The sequence below is a fragment of the Mirounga angustirostris genome, unplaced genomic scaffold (genome assembly GCF_029215605.1).
Source record: "Mirounga angustirostris isolate CCGP_5_RB_7025 unplaced genomic scaffold, mMirAng1.0.hap1 SCAF_13, whole genome shotgun sequence".
In the NCBI taxonomy this organism is placed as follows: domain Eukaryota; kingdom Metazoa; phylum Chordata; class Mammalia; order Carnivora; family Phocidae; genus Mirounga; species Mirounga angustirostris.
The window spans coordinates 51,601,229-51,621,124 of NW_026991721.1; the positions used below are offsets into that span (position 1 = coordinate 51,601,229).

Here is a 19,896-nt window from a genome sequence, read left to right on the forward strand (position 1 = left end):
TCGCTTGAGCATCCAACTCTTGATTTCAGCTGAGGTCATGATCTCATCGTCCTGAGATTAGCTCTGCATCGGGCTCCACCCTGATGTGGAGCCTACTTAGGATTCTCTCTCCCTCTGCCCCTCCCCTGCTTGCGTTGCACTCTCTCTCTCTCTCTCAAAAAAAAAAAAGGAGCTAGCCGCATACAAAGACATCAAGTGTGTCAATAGCTTTAATCTATGGTATTAAGGAGTAGGGCTGGATACAGTGAAGAGATGGTGAAATTTAGGAGACAGAAACTCTAAAAAAATCACTGGGGAGTGCCAGTCCCTGTGTGGTGGCAGAAGCACACTACAGACTGCCCCTCCCACTGATCACAAGTAAAAACTACGGACAAAACACAATTGCCCTGTAATCGTTTTGATTCTATAAAAATAAAATGAGGCAAGTTATAAAGGGGAGCAAAACTTGAAGATGGCAACAATATAGAGGTGAATCCTCTGTATCTCGTGGAATTGCCCTGAGGACGGGCCCACTCACACAGCAGCCCATTGGGGCAGACAGCTGAAATGTGATAGAAACCTCATCTTTCTTTTTTTTTTTTTAAAAAAGATTTTATTTATTTATTTGACAGAGACACAGTGAGAGAGGGAACACAAGCAGGGGGAGTGGGAGAGGGAGAAGCAGCCTTCCCGCTGAGCAGGGAGCCCGATGCGGGGCTCGATCCCAGGATGCTGGGATCATGACCTGAGCCGAAGGCAGACGCTTAACGACTGAGCCACCCAGGCGCCCCGAAACCCCATCTTTCTTGGTAGAGGAATCAGAAGAGGAGCCCTTTGGGGGCTGGAAAGGAGTGGAGTACCCAGAGTGAAGAGAGCTGGAGAACGGATTTCCTCATTCTGGGTGTGAAACCACACACGTCTCAGGCTCACTGTGAGCTGCACACGTGTGGGACAGACCAAACCAGCATAACAAAGGCTTTGTGAACTAAGCTGAGATCTGCACCACCACACACAGAAGGAGAGACGGATCTTGCATCCTGAATCTAACCACAGTGATTGCCTGCAAAACAAAAACATCCACATTCTCCAGAGGATTATAACAGAACCCAGCATCTACACAACATCATAGCACAATACTAAGGATGTATAATACAAAATTTCTCAGCATACAGAGAACCAGCAAAATGTAACCAGTTCTCAAGGGAAAGCACAAATGCCAACCCCACCATAACCTACATGTTAGAATTAACAGACACAAATTCAAAAGCCTGTATTATAACAATATTCCATAAACATGAAAGAAAAGAAAAACTGTCAACCCACAAGTTTATATCCTGAAAAATTATCCTTTAGGAATGAAGAGATTCCCAAATGAAAGAAAAACAAGAGAATTTCCGAGAGATCTGATTTAAAGAACTGATAAGGAAGTTCTTCAGGCTGAAGCAAAATAGCACCAGAGGAAACTAAAACCTTCAGGAATGAAGGAACAGCAGCAGAAATAGTAAATATCTGCATAATTTTCCCTCCTCAGTTCGTTAGTATATGTGACTGTTGCAAACAAATATTAAACATTGCCTAGTGGGGTTTCCACCTGGTTTTCTCTTCAGCATGAAGAGCTTCCTTTATCATTTCTTACCATCTGAGTCACCTTGTGACATGTTTTCCCAGTTTCCACTTATCTGGAAATACCTGCATTTCACCATTTTTTTTTTAAGATTTATTTACTTATTCGAGAGAGAGCGCACATGCGTGGGGGGAAAGGAACAGAGGGAGAAGGAGAGCGAGAGTCTCAAGCAGACTCCCCACTGAGCACAGAGCCCTACGCAGAACTCAGTCTCACTACCCCGAGGTCACAACGTGAGCCGAAACCAAGAGTCAGTCGCTAAACATCCGTGCCACCCAGGCGCACCTCAGCTTCGTTTTGGGGAGATATCTTGCTGGATATAAAATTCTGGAATGGTGGTTTTATTTTCTTTTGGCGTTTTAAAGGATGTCATTATATACTGCCCTTCATTGTTTTTGTTGAGAGGTGAGCTGTTATTTTTATTGTTAGAATCCTATATCTAATGTATCTTTCTTCCTCTGAATGTTATTTTTTTCTCCTCTTTAAAAAAACTGTGGTGAAATAACAAAATTTTTCCTCTGAGCTGTTTTTAAGTGTACAGCAGTTAGTGTTAAGTACTTTCACATTGTTATGTAACCAATCTCTAGAACTGTTTTTATCTTGCAAAACTGAAACTCCCCACCCATTAAAAATTCCCCATTTCCCCTTTCCCCTACTTCCTGACACCTTCCTTTCTACTATCTGTCTGAGTTTGACTTCTCTAGGTAATTCATATAAATGGAATCATACAGCCCTTGTCTTTCTGTGAGTGGCTTTTTCACTTAGGATAATGTCTTTAAGGTTCATCCATGTTAGAGTGTGTGTCAGAATGTCCTTCTTTTTCCAGCTGAATACTATTTCGTTGCCTCTTTATGCCACATTTTGTTTATTTCATCCATCAGTAGACACCTTGGTTGCTTCCACCTTTTGGCTGTTGTGGATAATTCTGCTGCGAACATGGGTGTACAGATGCTCTTCAAAGAGTCAGATTTCAATTATTTGGGGAACATACCCAGAAGGAAAATTGCTGGATACTCTGGTAATTCTGTTTTCAATCTTCTGAGAAACTACCGTACCATTTTTCATAGTGGCTGCACCATTTTACAACCGTGCACAAGGGTGATAGTTTCTCCACACCCTTGCCAGTATTTGGTATTTTTTGGTAGTGCTCTCCTAATGGCTGTGAGGTGGTATCTCACTGTGGTTTGGGAGTTTTGGGGTTTTTTTTGTTTGTTTGTTTGTTTGTTTGTTTGTTTTTTAGAGGTGAGGGAGGGCAGAGGGAGAGAGAGAATCCCAAGCAGGCTCCACCCAGTGCAGTCAGACACAGGGCTCATTCTCACAACCCTGAGATCATGACCAGAGCCAAAATCAAGAGTTGGACGCTTAACCAACTGAGCCACCCGGGCGCCCCACACTGGGGCTTATTTACATTTCCATAATGATTAGGAATGTTCAGCATCTTTTCATGTGTTTGTTGGCTATTTGTACATCTTTGGAGAAATATCTATGTAGACCTCTGCCCATTTTTTTTATCTGGTTAGTTGGTTGTTGTTATTGGGTCGTAGAAGTTCTTTATATGATCTGGATATTAACACCTTGCCGAATATGTGATTTACGGATATGCCCCCATTCTACAGATTGCCTGTCACTCTGCAGATTGTGTCCTTTGATGCACAGTTTTATATTTTGATGCAGTCCAATTTATTTTTACTTTGTTGCCTGTGCTTTTGGTGTAATATGTACATTAAAAAAACATAATTCCCAAATCCACTCTCAGGAAGCCTTTCCTCCTGTGTTTTCTTCTCAGAGTTTATAGTTTTAGCTCTTACGTTTAGGTCTTTGATCCATTTCTTGTTTATTTTTTACATATGATGTAAAGATCTAACTTCATTTTTGTGCATATGGATATCCAATTTTCCCAGCACCGTTTGTTGAAAACGTTGTCATTTCCCCATTGAATGGTCTGAGCATCTGTGCTGAAAATCATTAGATCTAAACATCAAGGTTATTTCTGGGCACTATATTCTATTCCATTGGTCTCTATGTCTATCTTTGTGCCAGTACCACACTTTTAATTACTGTAGCTTTGTAATAATATGTTTTGAGGTCAGGAAGTATGAGACCTCTCCCTTTGTTCTTTGTTTGCAAGATTATTTTGGCTATTTGGACTTGTGTTTGCTGACTTTTTTTCTTTGTTTTTCAGCAATTTGATATTCCTAGGTGTATTTTTCCTGGTTTGGGCTTCACTTAGCTTTCTGATTCTATTTGTTGCTCTTTTTTATCCAATACAGCAAAATTTACACCAATATTTCTTCTTCAAGTTTTTTTTGCCCATTCCGTCTCTTCTCTCCTTCTCTTCTTCATGTTAGACCCCTTGATACTGACCCATATATCACTGATAGTACTCATTTTTAAAAAAATCGTATTTTGTCTGTGCTCATTTTGGATGATTTTTTAACTGAATTTTCAGTTCTAGAGTCCTCCCCCTTTTGCCCCACCCCACCCTTTTATTTACTTTTTTTAACCATTTTGAGGGGTAATTGAAGTACAGTCAGTGTCAATGTATATAAAGTTTCCTCATGCCCCTTAAGTCCATACTTCGCTCTACCTCATTCCTCAGGAACCACTGTACCTCACTTAGTGAGGAACCACTCACTACCTTAGCTGTCATTTTCTAGAATTTTACTTGAGTGGAATCATATAGTATTGACTATTTTTCCTTATATCTTTCACGCCACATAATGCTTTTGGGATTCATCCATGTTGTTACATGTATCATTAGTTGTTCCTTTTTATTCAGTGTACCTTTATATCACACTTTATCCATTCCTATGTTGATGGGCACTTGGATTGTTTCCAGTTTTAGCTATTACAAATTAAGATGCATCTGTACATAAATAGTCACTAACAAATCTTGGTGTAGACATTTGCTTCATTTCTCTTGGGTAAATACCTAGAAAACCAGACCTAGGTGGTTTTACTGGTGAATTCTATCAAATGGGGTGCCACAAATATTACCCATATTCTTTCAGGAAACATAAGAAGAGGGCATCCTTTTGCAACTCTTTTTTTTTCTTTTTGAGACCAAAATAACCCTACTGGCAAAGATTACAGGAAAGAAAATCAGAAGGCAATATTCCCTATGAATATAGATGCAGAAATTCTTTCTTTTACCAAAAAAAAATACATATATATAGTAAATCCAACTTAAAATATATGTATTTAGTGTGTGTGTGTGTATGTGTATGTTTTAGGGATAATTTAAATATATTAGGGAATATATGTGTATATATACCTCATTAGGGATAATAGTTCATGATGAAGTAGTGTTCATCCCAGGAATGAAAGGTTGATTTTACATTAAGAAACCAACCAGTGTAGGGGCTCCTGGGTGGCTCAGTTGTTAAGCGTCTGCCTTCGGCTCAGGTCATGATCCCAGGGTCCTGGGATTGAGCCCTGCATCGGGCTCCCTGCTCGGCGGGAAGCCTGCTTCTCCCTCTCCCGCTCCCCCTGCTTGTGTTCCCTCTCTCACTGTGTCTCTCTCTGTCAAATAAATAAAATCTTTAAAAAAAAGAAATAAAGAAGTCAACCAGTGTAATTCATTACATCAAGGGAATAAGGAGAGAGGCGCCTGGGTGGCTCAGTCAGTTAAGTGTCCTACTCTTGATTTCAGCTCAGGTCATGGTCTCAGGATTGTGAGATCAGGCCCCAAGTGGGGCTCTGCACTAGGCATGGAGCCTGCTTTAGATTCTCTCTCCCCCTCCACCTCTGCCCCTCCCCCATCCTCTTTCTTACTCTCTCCCTCTCCTAAAAAAAAAAGAGAGAATAAGGAGAAAAATAATATAGTCATCACCTTAGTAGATGCAGATAAAGCATTTGTCAAAATTCAGTGCCTCTTCATAAAAATTTTCTTAGCAAACTATAAATAGAGGAAAACTTCTTCAAATTAGTAACAGACTTCTAAGGATAACCTACAGCTAATATCATACCTAACAGAGAAATATTAAATATATTCTCATAATACTGGGGACAAGGACAGAATACCTGCTCTCACCACTTCTGTTCAACATTGTACTAGAGATTCTAGCCTGTCCAATAAGGAGACAAAAAGTGTGAAAGGCACAAAGATGAGAAAGGAAGATGTAAGACTGTCTCTATTTGCAGGTAACTTGATAGTTTATATAAAAATTCTAAAGAATCTAGAAAACAACTGCTAGAATGAAGAAGTGAATTTAGCAAGGTCACAGGATAAGGATTATTATATCTAAAATAATTTTTACATACTAGAAGCAAACATTTGGAAAATGAACTTTTAAAAAATTCTTATATAATGATGCCAAAAAACATGAACTACTTAGGAATAAAAAAGACTTGCAAGACCTCATCACTGAAATCAAACACTGCTGAAGGAAATTAAAGACCTAAATATGGAGAGTGATATGCTATAGTTATGAATTAGAAGACCCAATATTATTAAAATGGCAAATCTAGAGGTGCCTGAGTGGCTCAGTTGGTTAAGTGCCTTTGGCTCAGGTCATGCTCCCGGGGTCCTGGGATTAAGCCCTGTGTTGGGGCTCCCTGCTTGGCAGGGAGTCTGTTTCTCCCTCTCCCTCCCCCTGCTCGTGCTCTCTCTCTTTCTCTCTCTCTCATTCTCTTTCTCAAATAAATAATAAATAAAATCTTTAAAAGAAATTTAAAAAATGGCACATCTTCCTAAATTGATCTATAGCTCCAGTGCAGTCCAAATAAAAATCCCAGCAAGCATTTTCATAGAAATTGATAAGCTGACTCTAAAGTTGATATGAAATTCCAAACAACTTAGAATAACCAAAATGATTTTTAAAAGAACTTAACAGGGATGCCTGGGTGGCTCAGTTCATTAAGCATCTGCCTTCGGCTCAGTTCATGATCCCAGGGGCCTGGGATCGAGCCCCCACATCAGGCTCCCTGCTCAGCGGGAAGCCTGCTTCTCTCTCTCCCTGCTCATGCTCTCTCTCTTTCTTTCTCTGACAAATAAATAAATGAATCTTCAAAAAAAATTAAAAGAACTTAAAAAAATTGGAGGATTTATACCACCTGATTTCAAGCCTTGCAGACAAACCTTTGTCTTTGTCTTCTTCAAGACCATGTTGTTTTGATGAAAAGGTAAACATATGGACCTCCCTGGAACAGAATGGTGAAGCGTGTGTGTGTGCATGTGTGCGCACGCATGCACACACACATGTTGACAAAGGTGCCAATAGGGAGATGAAAGTCTTTTCAACAAATGGTGCTGGAATAAAAAAAAAAAAAAACCTTTATTGATACCACACTACTCAAAAGTTAAATGTGTCAGGGGCACCTGGGTGGCTCAGTCGTTAAGCGTCTGCCTTCAGCTCAGGTCATGATCCCAGGGTCCTGGGATCGAGCCCCGCATTGGGCTCCCTGCTCAGCAGGAAGCCTGCTTCTCCCTCTCCCACTCCCCCTGCTTGTGTTCCCTCTCTTGCTGTGTCTCTCTCTGTCAAATAAATAAATAAAATCTTTAAAAAATAAATAAATAAAAGTATTTTAGGAGGACCTGGGTGGCTCAGTCGGTTAAGCGACTGCCTTCAGCTCAGGTCATGATCCCAGGGTCCTGGCGCTGAGTCCCACATCGGGCTCCCTGCTCAGCAGGGAACCTGCTTCTCCCTCTGCCTGCTGCCCCCCTCCCCCCCGGCTTGTGCTCTCTCTCTCCCTCTCTGTCAAATAAATAAATAATCTTTAAAAAAAAGAAGTTATGTGTCAAAGACCTAAATGTAAAATGTGATAGTAAGAAATTTCTAGAAGAAAACATCTCTGTGTTCTTGAGGTAAGCAAAGATTTTTATCATAGGGTACAAAAAGGGAGAATCATAAAAGAAAATAAATTGATAAAGTAGTTGAATCAAAATTAAAACTTTTGTTCTTCAAAAAACCCCACAAAATGCCAAGTCACAAAATATGAGAAAATACTCAAAACAAATATATCTGACAAAGGATTTATTTCTAGAAAATATAAAGCATTATTACAACTTAAGACAAACAACCCAATTTTTTTTAATGGGCAGAAGATTTGAATAGACACTTCACCAAAAAAAGATACAGAAATGGCAAGTGAAAAGATGCAGAATCACCAGGGAAATGTGAAAACCTCCGAGCAGTTTTGCTTCATGTCCACGGGAATGGGTGAAGAAAAAAGACTGACAGTGCCAGACATTGACAGATGTACTGCTATCCTGCTTCTGACATCCACATTACATACTAGGTGCTCTGGAAAAAAGAAATAATGCTTTATAGTTACAAAGCGCTCTCACATTTGTTACCCCATTTGACCTCCAAAATAATTTCATAGGGTTACATCTTTATTTTTTTTACTGTATTTTTAAGTAATCTCTACACCCAACGTGTGGGACTCGAACTCACAACCCCAAGATCAAGAGTCTCATGCTCCACCAACTGAGTCGGCCAGGCACCCCTCAAAGGGTTCCTTCTGAGTGGGGATTTGGGAGAGAGAAGCAGCTCATTCATCTCTGCCTAGCATAGACATAAATATGTCTGTTTGGATTACTGTAGTGACAGAGAGGGAGAGAGAGAGAGAACGGAGGCTAATCATAACCAGCCTTTATCTATTCCTTTTTTCATTTGTGGGGGAACCTGACATACTGTACAATAAATTAAGCACCTTAGAGATAAAACTATGAATTACTTATCTTTTACTACAGTTTTGGCCACTATTCTTCCTTCAAGTACCAGATATGCGTTCCAGCTAAAATGACTGCAGTTCTCAAAATCTAGCTTTTCCACTGAGCAAAAGTAACTCCTCAAAGTAGTAACTGTCACCAAGGAAGGAGTATTTGAACTGACCCCATCAAGACAAGTGGAGTCCTTTTTGTCTTGCCTGGATGTAGTTTTTCCCTCCAGCCTTTAGGGCCTCATTTCAGATTCTAGACCTTCTCTCTCTTCCTATTTCCAGGAGGCTGTTTACCTGTAGCAGGTGATACGGTGTGGTGAGTCACATGCCTCAGAGAGCCACGCTTCTGGGCAAGGTTCGGGGGGGTGGGGGCTAAAATTTCAAGTGATGGGATTCCAGATGGAATGCATCACTGACCCTGCAGCAGTATTCTGCAGAAAGACGGCGGGTGAAAAGTAAAATGAGAAATGGCAATGGAGGACTTGCCTTTGATTAATCATTTCTAAGACCTCTGACTCATTCACCCAGTGGCTTTGATGGACCAAAGGCTGAGAATATACAACTTTTTCTTTCATTTATTTTGTCTATATAACTTTGCCCTGTAACCACAATGAGAAGGCTGGCTCACACTTGCCACCAGAAGGGTTTGAGATGCAAAGATCACCTCACCTCTTAGAGATTGTGAGACAGCGTTTTCTGCGTTTTCTTCCCTCACCGGGAGGATCCCTGTGAGAAGGGTAAATGCAGAAGGATGGTCCACATGACCTCTTCAGATCACCAGTGACAGTCACAGAACTAAGTGGTGGTTAATTCACTTAGGACCGTGTGTACATTCGCTTTCTTTAAATGGGAACATACCTATTAAAAATGAGACTGGGCTCTTCATGAAGGTACTAGGAGCAGGGTGGAAAACAGTGAAATCATGGTGTGTGGTGCGTGAAACTATATGGAAAAATGCCAAAGAACTGTTGCAAAATTAAGTGCTGAGGAAAGCTAGGAGAGCACTGCTGAAAGATAAGGGAGCGCTTTTGGGCGGTGTTAAGCCGCGAGCAGAGTGGCGGCGAGAGGTGATGGGCTCGGGCCACCCAGCCGCAGCGGGCGCTGGGGCGGGGGCGGGGGGGGGGCAGGGGCAGGGGCTGCGGGCTGGAAGGGGTGCCTCTCTCAGCCTTGCCTCTGCCGCCTGCAGCTCCCTGCACAGGCCAGGGCGGTTCTTCTCGTGGGGTAGGCGAGGGGGTTCAGAACGGCCTCGCGTGTGACGCGCCCGGCGCAGTACCGTGCTCCTTTCTGGAGGCCCCTGTCAGCCCGCGGGCCTGCTCGTCCAGTCGGAAATCACAGTCTGGTGGAGGAGACCAGTACTGGTGGTACATAATGCAGATAACGCTTCTACCTGCTCCAGGGACAGGGTTGAGCAAGTGATTGCTTATGCTTGGAGGTAGAGGATGGTAAGGAACAGCTTTAAAAGATGCACCGGGACGCCTGGGTGGCTCAGTCGGTTAAGCGTCTGCCTTCGGCTCAGGTCATGATCCCGGGGTCCTGGGATCGAGCTCCACATCGGGCTCCCTGCTCGGCGGGAAGCCTGCTTCTCCCTCTTGCCTCCCTGCCCCCACTCATATTCTTTCTCTCTCAAATAAATAAAATCTTTTTTTTTTTTAAGATTTTATTTATTTGACACAGAGAGAGAGACACAGCGAGAGAGGGGACACAAGCAGGGGGAGCAGAAGAGGGAGAAGCAGGCTTCCCGCGGAGCAGGGAGCCGGATGCAGGGCTCGATCCCAGGACCCCGGGATCATGACCTGAGCCGAAGGCAGACACTTAACCAACTGAGCCACCCAGGCACCCCAGATAAAATCTTTTTTACAAATATGCCATTTGTGCAGAGTTAGAAGGATAAATGGGAGCAGGAGCTTTGCCAGGTTGCAGTAGGAAGCCTGTCAGACAGCGTGAACAACGCAGCCAAGCCCAGAGGCTTAACTGCATGGGGCCCACTGGGAACAAGGGAAGTTTGGCTGAGTGGATCCAAGAGTGGGGAGGGGAACAGGGAGAAGAGATTGGAGAGGTGAATTAGAGCCGGAGTACAGCTTAGTCGTAAAGGCAGTGGCACAGTGTTGGAAATGCATAAGCTGGCAAGTCAGGAAAGTAAATGTCTGGAGGACGTCAAGGGGATCTGGCGGATGGTAGGGAGACTAGCTACCAGCCCTTTCATTTATGTGGAAGGAAAACCAGGAGGACCTGAACTGGAGTGGATTCAGTAGGACCTGACAGGGTTCTTGAGTGAAAAATTATAATGTGGGTAACTCCCGGGTGTCTGGCTTGAGTGACTGGTGCATTCCCAAGGGAGAGTCGGGAAGAAGATGATGAATTCATTCCTGAATCAGGTTAAGGTTCGAATAAAATTATGTGAAACATGGAACAGTATTTAAGGTTACTGCAGGACACCTGTGATGTTCTCCCCATCCCACCTTAAAACCCTCCAGGGGCTCCCCTGTTCCCAGCAGCTCCAGCCTGGCCCCTGCACTGTCACCTCTCAGCCCTGCCTCCTAACACGCTTGCTGCAGCCTGAGCAGCTGCAGTTCCTTTCCCTTGCTAGGCTGTGTTCTACTTCTTCGTGCCTCTCACGAGAACACCTTTGCCCCTCTCTTGCCTTTCGCCTGGACAATTTCGAGACTCACTGAACGGTAAGATCTTTGAAGAAGCCTCCCCTGACATTCTGTACCACCACCACCAGGGAGGGTCAGTATAAATCTGTCAAGAGCTGATTATAATGATCGGTATGCATGTCACCTCCTCCACCACTATGTCCCCCAGGGCAGGAGGCATCTGTCTATCCACTATGCCCGACCCCAGTGGAAAATAGGACATCAGTAAACGTTTGTTAAATGAACAGATCTCAGTGGGGACATCCAGCCTTATATCTACCATTGACTCCCCCATCCTTTGTTCCACGCACTCCATTATCAAAAGGCTAGAGGTTCAGTGATCTAGGTCCATGGTGCGTGGCTTGGTTATGTGTGTGAAATGGAAAAGAAAAGGAGAAAGAACACGGAGGCCTAGAAGAGAATGGCCACTGAAGGTTTGGGGAGTGAAATGGAACTCCCCAGTGGTCAAGGATGCCAGTTTACGAGAGCCTGGCCTAGACACCTGTTTCCCTTCCTCTTTCTAAACTACTGGGCCCTATTTTCTATCACCATCTGGTGGCCATATCCATAAATAACAAGCTCCCCAGGAGCTACATATATGCTTGTATGAGGCAAAAGTTCCAGCAGATTGGCTTCAGGAGGGCTATGAGCGCCTCACCCGCCCCAGTTATATCATGCAAATTTGTATGTATACGAGATTTGCCTCATGCCGGTCAGAAGTGCCAAGAACCTTGAATCAGATTCTTGAAGAAGCTTATAACTTTCAGAAGGCTGAGAATCACGACTGTAAAGGATTGTTCTAGAACAGTGATTCTATGAAATCCTATGAAGAATCATAATGTGAGATACGTGGATCCCTACTTGCTCAGAACCTCACCTTCCACTTTCCCACACCGCCCACCTCCACACAACACAGAATCCAGCTTGAAAATGACGTTCATTAGGCTGGTGGCTTTATGAACTTCAGAGTTGGATGAACCCCGGAGAGCCAGAGACTCTCCAGGCCATGCCTTCGGGTGGGGGCTGAGTGGAGCTCACACAAATCCTTCCAGTCCCAGATCTATTTTTACTGTTTAGTCTTGCCTTATTTCCCAAAACCTACATTTTAAAACAGTAATCCTCAAAACTTTTTCTGTCTATAATATAGTTCCCAAATGGGAAGCCATTTTTCCTATAAAATTTTGGTCTTCTGGAAAGAGCTATTTCCCCCCTAAATGCCTTTCAACAAACCATAATACCTGAGAGAAAATACCCAGGTAGCTTCCATGGGAACCGTTCTTTATAACGTATCACTTGCACAGCCATTAGCGGACTGGCTTTACAGCGGGAAGACGGAGACTCGGGTGAAGTGACCTGTTTGCTAGTGTATGACACCAGTTTAAGGGTTCTTTCCATTGTCCCACAGCTTTCGTATGCAAATGTGTACACTCTGGGGTACTTAAAGCAACGAACAGGCGGGTGGTACAGCTGCCGTGTTCATGCAGAGGGGTGAGGGGTAAGAGCGACCTCCGCTAATCATAGCCGTCCGGGGGTAGGGCGAGGCTAAAGGCTAACATGGATGGAACATCTGTATATTAGATCTCCTGGGGTCTAATGTCTGAACAACCTTCGTCGTATGTTTTTAATCACCATTTTTGCAAATGCATTAACCAAAGCTCAGAAAGAGAAAGTCCCTCATGCCAAGTCACACAGCTAGTGAACGAGGATACACCTCAGGCCTGCCGGCCTCCTCAGCCTGGTTTACCAGCCAGCTGAATGGGGCTTTGAACACGCCAGCTTGCCTCCCCGGGTGGGCAGTCCTGGCCCCCTCTAACCTGCCCCATCCCTTCCCTTCTTCTCTCTCTCTTAGGAGTGCCAGCTTCTCTCAGGGCACCAGGGCCTCATTTCTCATGAGGAGCGACACAGCTGTACAGAAGCTTGCCCAGGGCAACGGACACTGTGTCAATGGGGTCAGTGGTCAAGTCCACGGCTTCTATAGCCTCCCCAAGCCAAGCCGGCACAATACGGAATTCAGAGACAGTACCTACGACCTCCCCCGGAGCCTAGCCTCCCACGGTCACACTAAGGGCAGCCTCACAGGCTCTGAGACCGATAACGAGGACGTATACACCTTCAAGACGCCCAGCAACACCCTGTGTCGGGAGTTCGGGGACCTCCTAGTGGACAATATGGACGTTCCAGCCACCCCGCTCTCAGCCTACCAGATCCCTAGGACGTTCACGTTGGACAAGAACCACAATGCCATGGCAGTGGCCACTCCTGGGGACTCGGCCATCGCCCCCCCTCCCCGGCCACCCAAGCCAAGTCAGGCAGAAACCCCTCGATGGGGCAGCCCTCAGCAGAGACCTCCAATCAGCGAAAGCAGCAGATCCATCTCTGCCGCGGCCACCATCCCCAGGCGCAACACCCTCCCAGCCATGGACAACAGCCGACTGCACCGAGGTTGGTATAATCCCTGGCTGTGACCCTGGGGAGAGGGAGGTAGCTTGGGAGTTCTCAGTAATTTGCCAGTCCTTGGTCATCCACACCGAGGAGATGTAAGGCCCACCCAGGTCACTGATACTCACAGGTTTAGGGATCTTGTACCCAAACCCCTTCCTGGCTGGTCCTCCAGCACTGGAGGCTATTTGTGGATGCCCGCAATGCAAGAGTGTAGCAGACCCTGCTTGAGAGCGGTTACTGTTCTACTCAGGGAGCTGGAACATTCTTGGTTAACCACAACACAACTTATTATGGGTTTGGAAGTCCAAATCATAGTATTTGATTCATTTTTATATAAATCAAAGACAGAAAAAATAAATTTAGAGGACCAGTTCAAACTGGAGCCAAACCTATGTGGACTAAGAGACTATTAAAACAAATTTTGAGCTAATAAATTTTTTTTTAAAGATTTTATTTATTTATTTGACAGAGAGAGACACAGCAAGAGAGGGAACACAAGCAGGGGGAGTGGGAGAGGGAGAAGCAGGCTTCCCGCGGAGCAGGGAGCCCAATGAGGGGCTCGATCCCAGGCCCCTGGGACCATGACCTGAGCCGAAGGCAGACACTTAATGACTGAGCCACCCAGGTGCCCTGAGCTACTAAATATTTTCTAAGCCACACATGAATCTCTTTGGTTAAAATCTGGATTTCTCTCTGAAGTGTATAAATTTTATTGTCACTAATTTCCCTTGAGCATATTCCAACCCTGAATAAGCTTCCTCTGTGTGACGAAAAAGTATAGTCATATTAATTCCTTTCATTTTGTATCGTGCTGTATAGCTTGCAAAGCCTGCTCCTATCCATCCTATTGTCTAAGTCACGTAGTGACCCTGAGAGTGTGGTGGGACAGAGCCTCAGTGTCTCCATTTCACATGAGGCCCATGGTAGTTAGGAGACTTACTAAGGTTTGCAAGTTCAGTCGGGGACAGAGGTGGGACTTGGACCTGGGATCCTGAGTTTGGGCTCAGTACTCTTTCAGTCCATCAGCTACTGGATCAATCACCTGTGCTTTGGAATTGAAATGAAACTGACGTACATAAAACATGTCCCTACTCTTCAGAGAGCTCACATCTAGTTGGAGAAATAAAACCAACATATATAAATTAGTCCAATATCATTATTCCTATAGTATTCATAGACGCGATGGCAGGGATGAGTGGGACAGGAGTTGAGTGCTGAAGGAGTTAGAGGAGAGGGGCGTACCTGAGGGAAGGAGTAGTTAGTTAAGGAGGGATCCTCTGTAGGTGCCAACACTGGAGTTAGATCTAGAAGCCTAGGAGGAGTTTTTGAACGGAGGAATGATGGGATGGAAGTAATACCTTATCACTTGGGTTTGAGAGTAGTATCTTCTGCTGAGGGTTTGGGGAAGTATCAGCACATGGATCTCCTTTCCTCTCTCGTAGCTTCTTCCTGTGAGTCCTACGAGTACCCGCAGCGTGGTGGAGAGAGTGCAGGCCGGTCTGCCGAGTCCATGAGTGATACGGTCAGTTCTTTCCTGGTGAGTGGGGGTTAGCCAGGGGTCCTCAGGCCTGCCTGGGTGGGTTAAGGTCACACTCCAGGGAACAAAAAGTACAGCTCACAAGAGTGATGGCTTCTCCCTCTTAGGGACCTGCCTGTTTCTTGTCTCCGTCCAGATGCCTGGGTTGGGTTTTCAGAAAGTAAGATACAGGTGTCTGGTGTGGAAGAAGTGAGTGTACTTAGAGAGCTAGACCACAAGGCTCGCCAGCCCTCCAAGTCAGTAGGACGGGTCTAGAATGCAGAGGCCCCAGGCCCTGGGATGGGGAACCTGAGGCAGCAGGCTTGTCCGTGAGACTCCACCCGAAGGAGGGGCTGCAGCGTGGGACTGCGGGTAGGGGCGGTGCTCAGAGGCCGTCCTGGTGGCAGAAGTACGGTCTGAGTGCAGGATCCCAGGCTGCCCTCTGCAGGGGGCTGACCACAGCTCGCCAAGCAGATGAGGGCCTGGCGTTGCACCCACTGAAATGATGGAACTTGGGTAACCAAAGCAGAGGCAGCTTCCTTGTCTGTGTGGACAGGCGGGCCAGGGGTAGGAGACTCCTGGCAGGAGTAGGGGGCCAGGATGACGGCATTGTACACCTTGGCGGCAGCTCCGACTGCAGCTGGCGGTCACCCTGCAAGCTGGCCTGGGGAGCACACTGGCCCAGACCTCACTGGCCAGGGCCCAGGCTTCTCCTGGGCTCCTGGCCCTGCTCGGGCTTCAGATGCCGCCGGCCCGCAAATGGGGAGTGTGGACCTGAGATGAAGAGCAGGTCCTAAACCAAACCCATACGCTCCATGGCTTGTGCCACCCTCAGCGTGGTCAGGCCCCCACAAAGCCTTCTGCACCCAGCCACCAGGGGTATTTGATACCAGAGGACTGTGACAGATTTCCAGTGGGTCCCAAGGGATTGTGGAAACTAGAAGGGACCCACAGACCTCGTTGCTTTCCGGCTCCCACTGTGCCTTCCTGCTTGGTTTCCCCAGGGCCTGCCTTACTAGCTTCCTGGGGCAGCTAACTCAGTTATAACTCTCCTCGCCTTGCATACAGATTCTCACTCCCTTCCTGTTTCTTCCATTCCCCCTCCTAGCCAGGGAAAACCGCTGTGGGTCGGTCCGAGAGCACCAATTCTGAGGACAACTACGTCCCCATGAATCCAGGGTCCTCCACCTTGCTGGCCACGGAGCGGGCAAGTGATAACTCCCAGAGTGTCTACATCCCCATGAGCCCGGGCCCCCACCACTTTGAGGCGCTTGGCTACCCCTCAGCAGCCCTTTCTATGCACCGGGGCCCCAGCCGAGGGAGTGAGATCCAGCCACCTCCCGTCAACCGCAACCTCAAACCTGACCGGAAAGGTGAGTCTCCTCTCTCCCCGTCCCGTCTCTGGACGGTGTCCAGGAACTGTTTGCGTTCATTTAGGGATCGAGTGGATCCTGAACTTTCCTTGCCAGGAAGTGTTAGCCTCTGGGGGCCTAAACCTCCCCCAGCTCTCATACACATACACAAACGCTCAAATTCGTGCCCGTGGCCCAGCAGCCCAGGGGCTGGCGGCCAGAGTAGCCTGGATGGGCAGGGGTGCGGGCGCCAGCAGGACAGGACACATTCCGGTGCCGGCTCTGCCACCTGGGATTAGAAGCAAATCATTCTGTGTGTCTGAGCCTTGTTTCTCATCTGAGAACTGTGAATACTTGCAGAGCACTGAGCAGCACAGATAATACGCCTAAAAGTGCCTTGTAAAGTGTAAACTGCTTTTGGAGGACGTGGGAGGAGGACTGGATCTGGCGGAGCGGTCTGTTACAAGATAACTCGGCTGGACGAGAAAGGCGTGAGCTCTCCGACCGGCTACATGCGGGTTGGAATCCTTATTCAGCGCTTCCTCGGGAGGGGCTTTGGGTAAATCATTTCCGTTTCTCTGAGCTCAGTTTTCTTAGCTGTGAGATGGGGACAGTGGTGTGTTCTGGAGGAAAGCATCTGGACACCGGGTCTGGTATGCAGCAGACGTTCAGGAAGCCTAGATCCGTGCCCTCTGCTCCCTCAGGCTGCTGGCCAGGGGCCAGTGGCAGGAATCCAGAGGGAGAAGTCGAGCAACCGGGCAGGATACCCCAGCCCCCCAACTTGGTCTGGTCAGCGGCGAGTTCAGACCTTAGCATTTGAAGTGAAGCCTTAAAGGGCTTTGTGCATTCGCCTTCCTCCCCTGCGGGCTCTACAGCCTGGTCCGCGAGTGGCAGTGACGTCCTCCGCCTCAGTTACCGTCTCTTGTTTTTATGTACAGCCACACATCTGGGGAGAGCAGTCTCTTGTCAGACCCAGTGTCTCCATTTTGGGTTCTGAAAATATGATTACTCCAGAATATGCTTGCAAAGAAAATAATCATTCAGAATCTGAAGACATGACTTCAGGGCCTAGCAACATAGGCAAAGACCACAGAAGCTGCTGGGCCTCAGGTTCCCTGTGTAAAAGCGGGAATGCGAAAGCCTTCGTGAATATACGGGTGTGGTGTGTGGCCGCGTGTGGCCGCGTGTGGCCGCGTGTGGCCGCGCGCCATTAGCAGCAGCAGGGGCTGATCGCTTGCCTTTCTGTTCCTGCTGCAGTGAAGCCAACACCACTTGACCTGAGAAACAACACCGTCATTGACGAGCTCCCCTTCAAGTCACCTGTCACCAAGTCTTGGTCGAGGGCCATGTGAGTGTCCACCTGGGGAGGCGGGAGCGTGGCGCGGGGTTGCGAGGGCTGAGTCGGGAGCTGCAGCCCGATGCTCGCGCCGGCGGTGGCCGAGAGGTCTCTGGGGCCTCGGTCTCCTCGTCTGTGAAGGGGGAGTCATCGCGCCTTCCCCGTAGCAGACCTTCCTCTGCCGATGGAGGGCGGAGTCTGGGGCCGGGAGCCTGAGCGCTTCCCCAGGTCACGGTCCTCTCCCCACCGCAGCCACACCGTCAACTGCGGCTCCTCCCAGTACTGCCGCCCCATCTCCACCCAGAGCATCACCAGCACGGACTCCGGAGACAGCGAAGAGAACTACGTCCCCATGGTGAGTCGTCCGCGCTCCACGGGAGTGACTGCTGCCCGAGTGCCCGGGCCCCCCGCAGGCGCCCCCTTTGCTGCCGCCATCCTTCCTGTGCGCAGTGGGGTCACACGGGCCCTGCCCTCGGGGAGGCCGGCTGCGCCGTGGGTGGAGAGGCGGTGCTGTGGGGACAGCCTCGCAGGGAGAAGGGCGGTGGCTGGCGGGGGCACAGAGGAGGAGGAGGGCGGTTGACCAAGGCTCCAGGTGGAGGTTGGGCTGGATCCAGCTCTGAATGACCCCGAATGCTGTCTGGGGAAGTCCACAGGGAGCCCCAGAAGGTTTAAAGGGCCAGCGGACGAGGCCAGTGCCTCAGCACCGTCCCTGGGAGCCTACAGAGAGTGACTAGGGCAACCTTCAAGGTTGACGTCCTTCTTCCGTCCTGTTAAAATCTTTCAAAAGTCAAGAACTCTTCATTCCTGACTGTGCTGTTCCCACGAGCAGGAGCGAGAATGCGAGCGTAAGCATTTATTACCTCCTCAGCGGAGGGGGCACACATGTGCCATGACGTACGGTGCCAAAGGCCAGGCCCGAGACGTAGACACGGTCAGCACGAGAAGCTTCCTCCGTGACATTTTCACTGAAAAGGGAGTCGCTGCCCAGCACCTGTAGCTGCTGCATCAGTAGTGAAAGAACGAATCAGCCGAACAGTCAGCAGCCAAGAAACAGAACACAGGACTGTTGCCATTCTCATTAGGATGAGACTTCAGGAAAATCCTCGACAAGTTGGTCTCGGTGCCCGGGCGGAGGCAGGAGCCTAGAGTGGCTCCGTCGAAGGGCGGCTGCAGGAGCCCGGGGAGGAGGGGCCGGGCCGGGAGATTCAGAGAAGCAGCTTGGGTGCCACCGAAGGCTTCCCAGCATCCGGGGCGTAAAGGAAAGGGGCGCCCTGTTGGGGGCCAGCAGGCAACCACGGGGTCTGTCCGGGAGCCAGTGGGGGAGACCCGGCCGGGCGGCCGGCCTGGGAGGGAGGCACAGCGGGACGAGTGCGGGTCCGGGAGCCGGGTGACAGAGCCGGTTCCCGTCCCCGCTCACCAGCTGTACAACCCCAGCCAAGTCAGGCCACCTCTCTGAACTACAGTTTTATCTTTATTTTAAACAACAAGAAGAGTACGAGTACCTACATCACAGGACCGTTATGAAGGTTTAAATGAGGACATGAGACGCCCAGAGCTGTGGGTTTTCCCGGGTGGTGTGTTAGTCTGTTTCCTCCACTTACTAATGGTTTTTCCCTCCTTTGTGATAGCAAAATCCAGTGTCTGCATCTCCCATTCCCAGTGGCACCAACAGTCCCGCCCCGAAGAAGAGCACGGGCAGCGTTGATTATCTGGCCCTGGACTTCCAGCCGAGCTCCCCCAGCCCCCACCGCAAGGTACCGGGGTGTCCCAGCACTCAGCCTTGTACCGCTTGACTGCTTTTCCTTTAGTCTGGGTCTTAGGGGGCTCGCACGCCTCCTCTCTGTACGCACAGGTGCTTGAGGTCTGTCCGACCTTCTCAGCCAGTCCATCCCCCTTGTGCCGATGAGCAAATGGATGCACACTGAATGACAGAGCCGAGGCTCGGGGATCCTGTGTCCTGGTCCTGAGCTCCCCTTTGAGAACTCAGTGTCTAGGTGCATCCATTGCCCTTGGTACAGGGACCTGCAGAAGGGACTCCCCGGCCCCGGAAAGCCTCCCCAGGAAGCACACTCAGCTGCCCAGTCCAGACAGCAGGGTGGCTGCCAGTGTTCCCTGGCCCCCGGCAAATTCCTTCCCTGGAAGGTGGGTGGAGGCAGAGATGAAGGCCTGGGAAATCAGGAGTGCTGACCCAGGCTGTTGCAGAACAGGCGAGATGATGCAGTTTGGGGTTTAAAGGCCCCTTTCAGAAACAATACAGGCTCCTGAGGCTGGTCCGAGTGGCAGCAGAGGCCCATCTCCCCTTGAGGCAGCTCAGAAAGAGGCCCCCACCCCTGCTCCTCACCATA

The 19,896-nt window shown here is 48.2% G+C and overlaps 1 protein-coding gene across 3 annotated transcripts in view; it reads left to right on the forward strand.

Annotated features, from left to right (window-relative positions):
* GAB2 (GRB2 associated binding protein 2) overlaps positions 1 to 19,896 on the forward strand; it is a 189,370-nt gene that overhangs the window by 166,363 nt on the left and 3,111 nt on the right. The window contains exons 4-9 of one of the 3 annotated variants that reach the window (XM_064576848.1): positions 12,755 to 13,347; positions 14,790 to 14,884; positions 15,972 to 16,236; positions 17,473 to 17,563; positions 17,804 to 17,906; positions 18,381 to 19,169. In XM_064576848.1, coding sequence (XP_064432918.1) covers positions 12,755 to 13,347; positions 14,790 to 14,884; positions 15,972 to 16,236; positions 17,473 to 17,563; positions 17,804 to 17,906; positions 18,381 to 18,548 — 1,315 coding nt within the window. In that variant the 3' untranslated portion in view covers positions 18,549 to 19,169. The other 2 variants (XM_045894508.3, XM_045894509.3) reach the window with 2 other exon arrangements.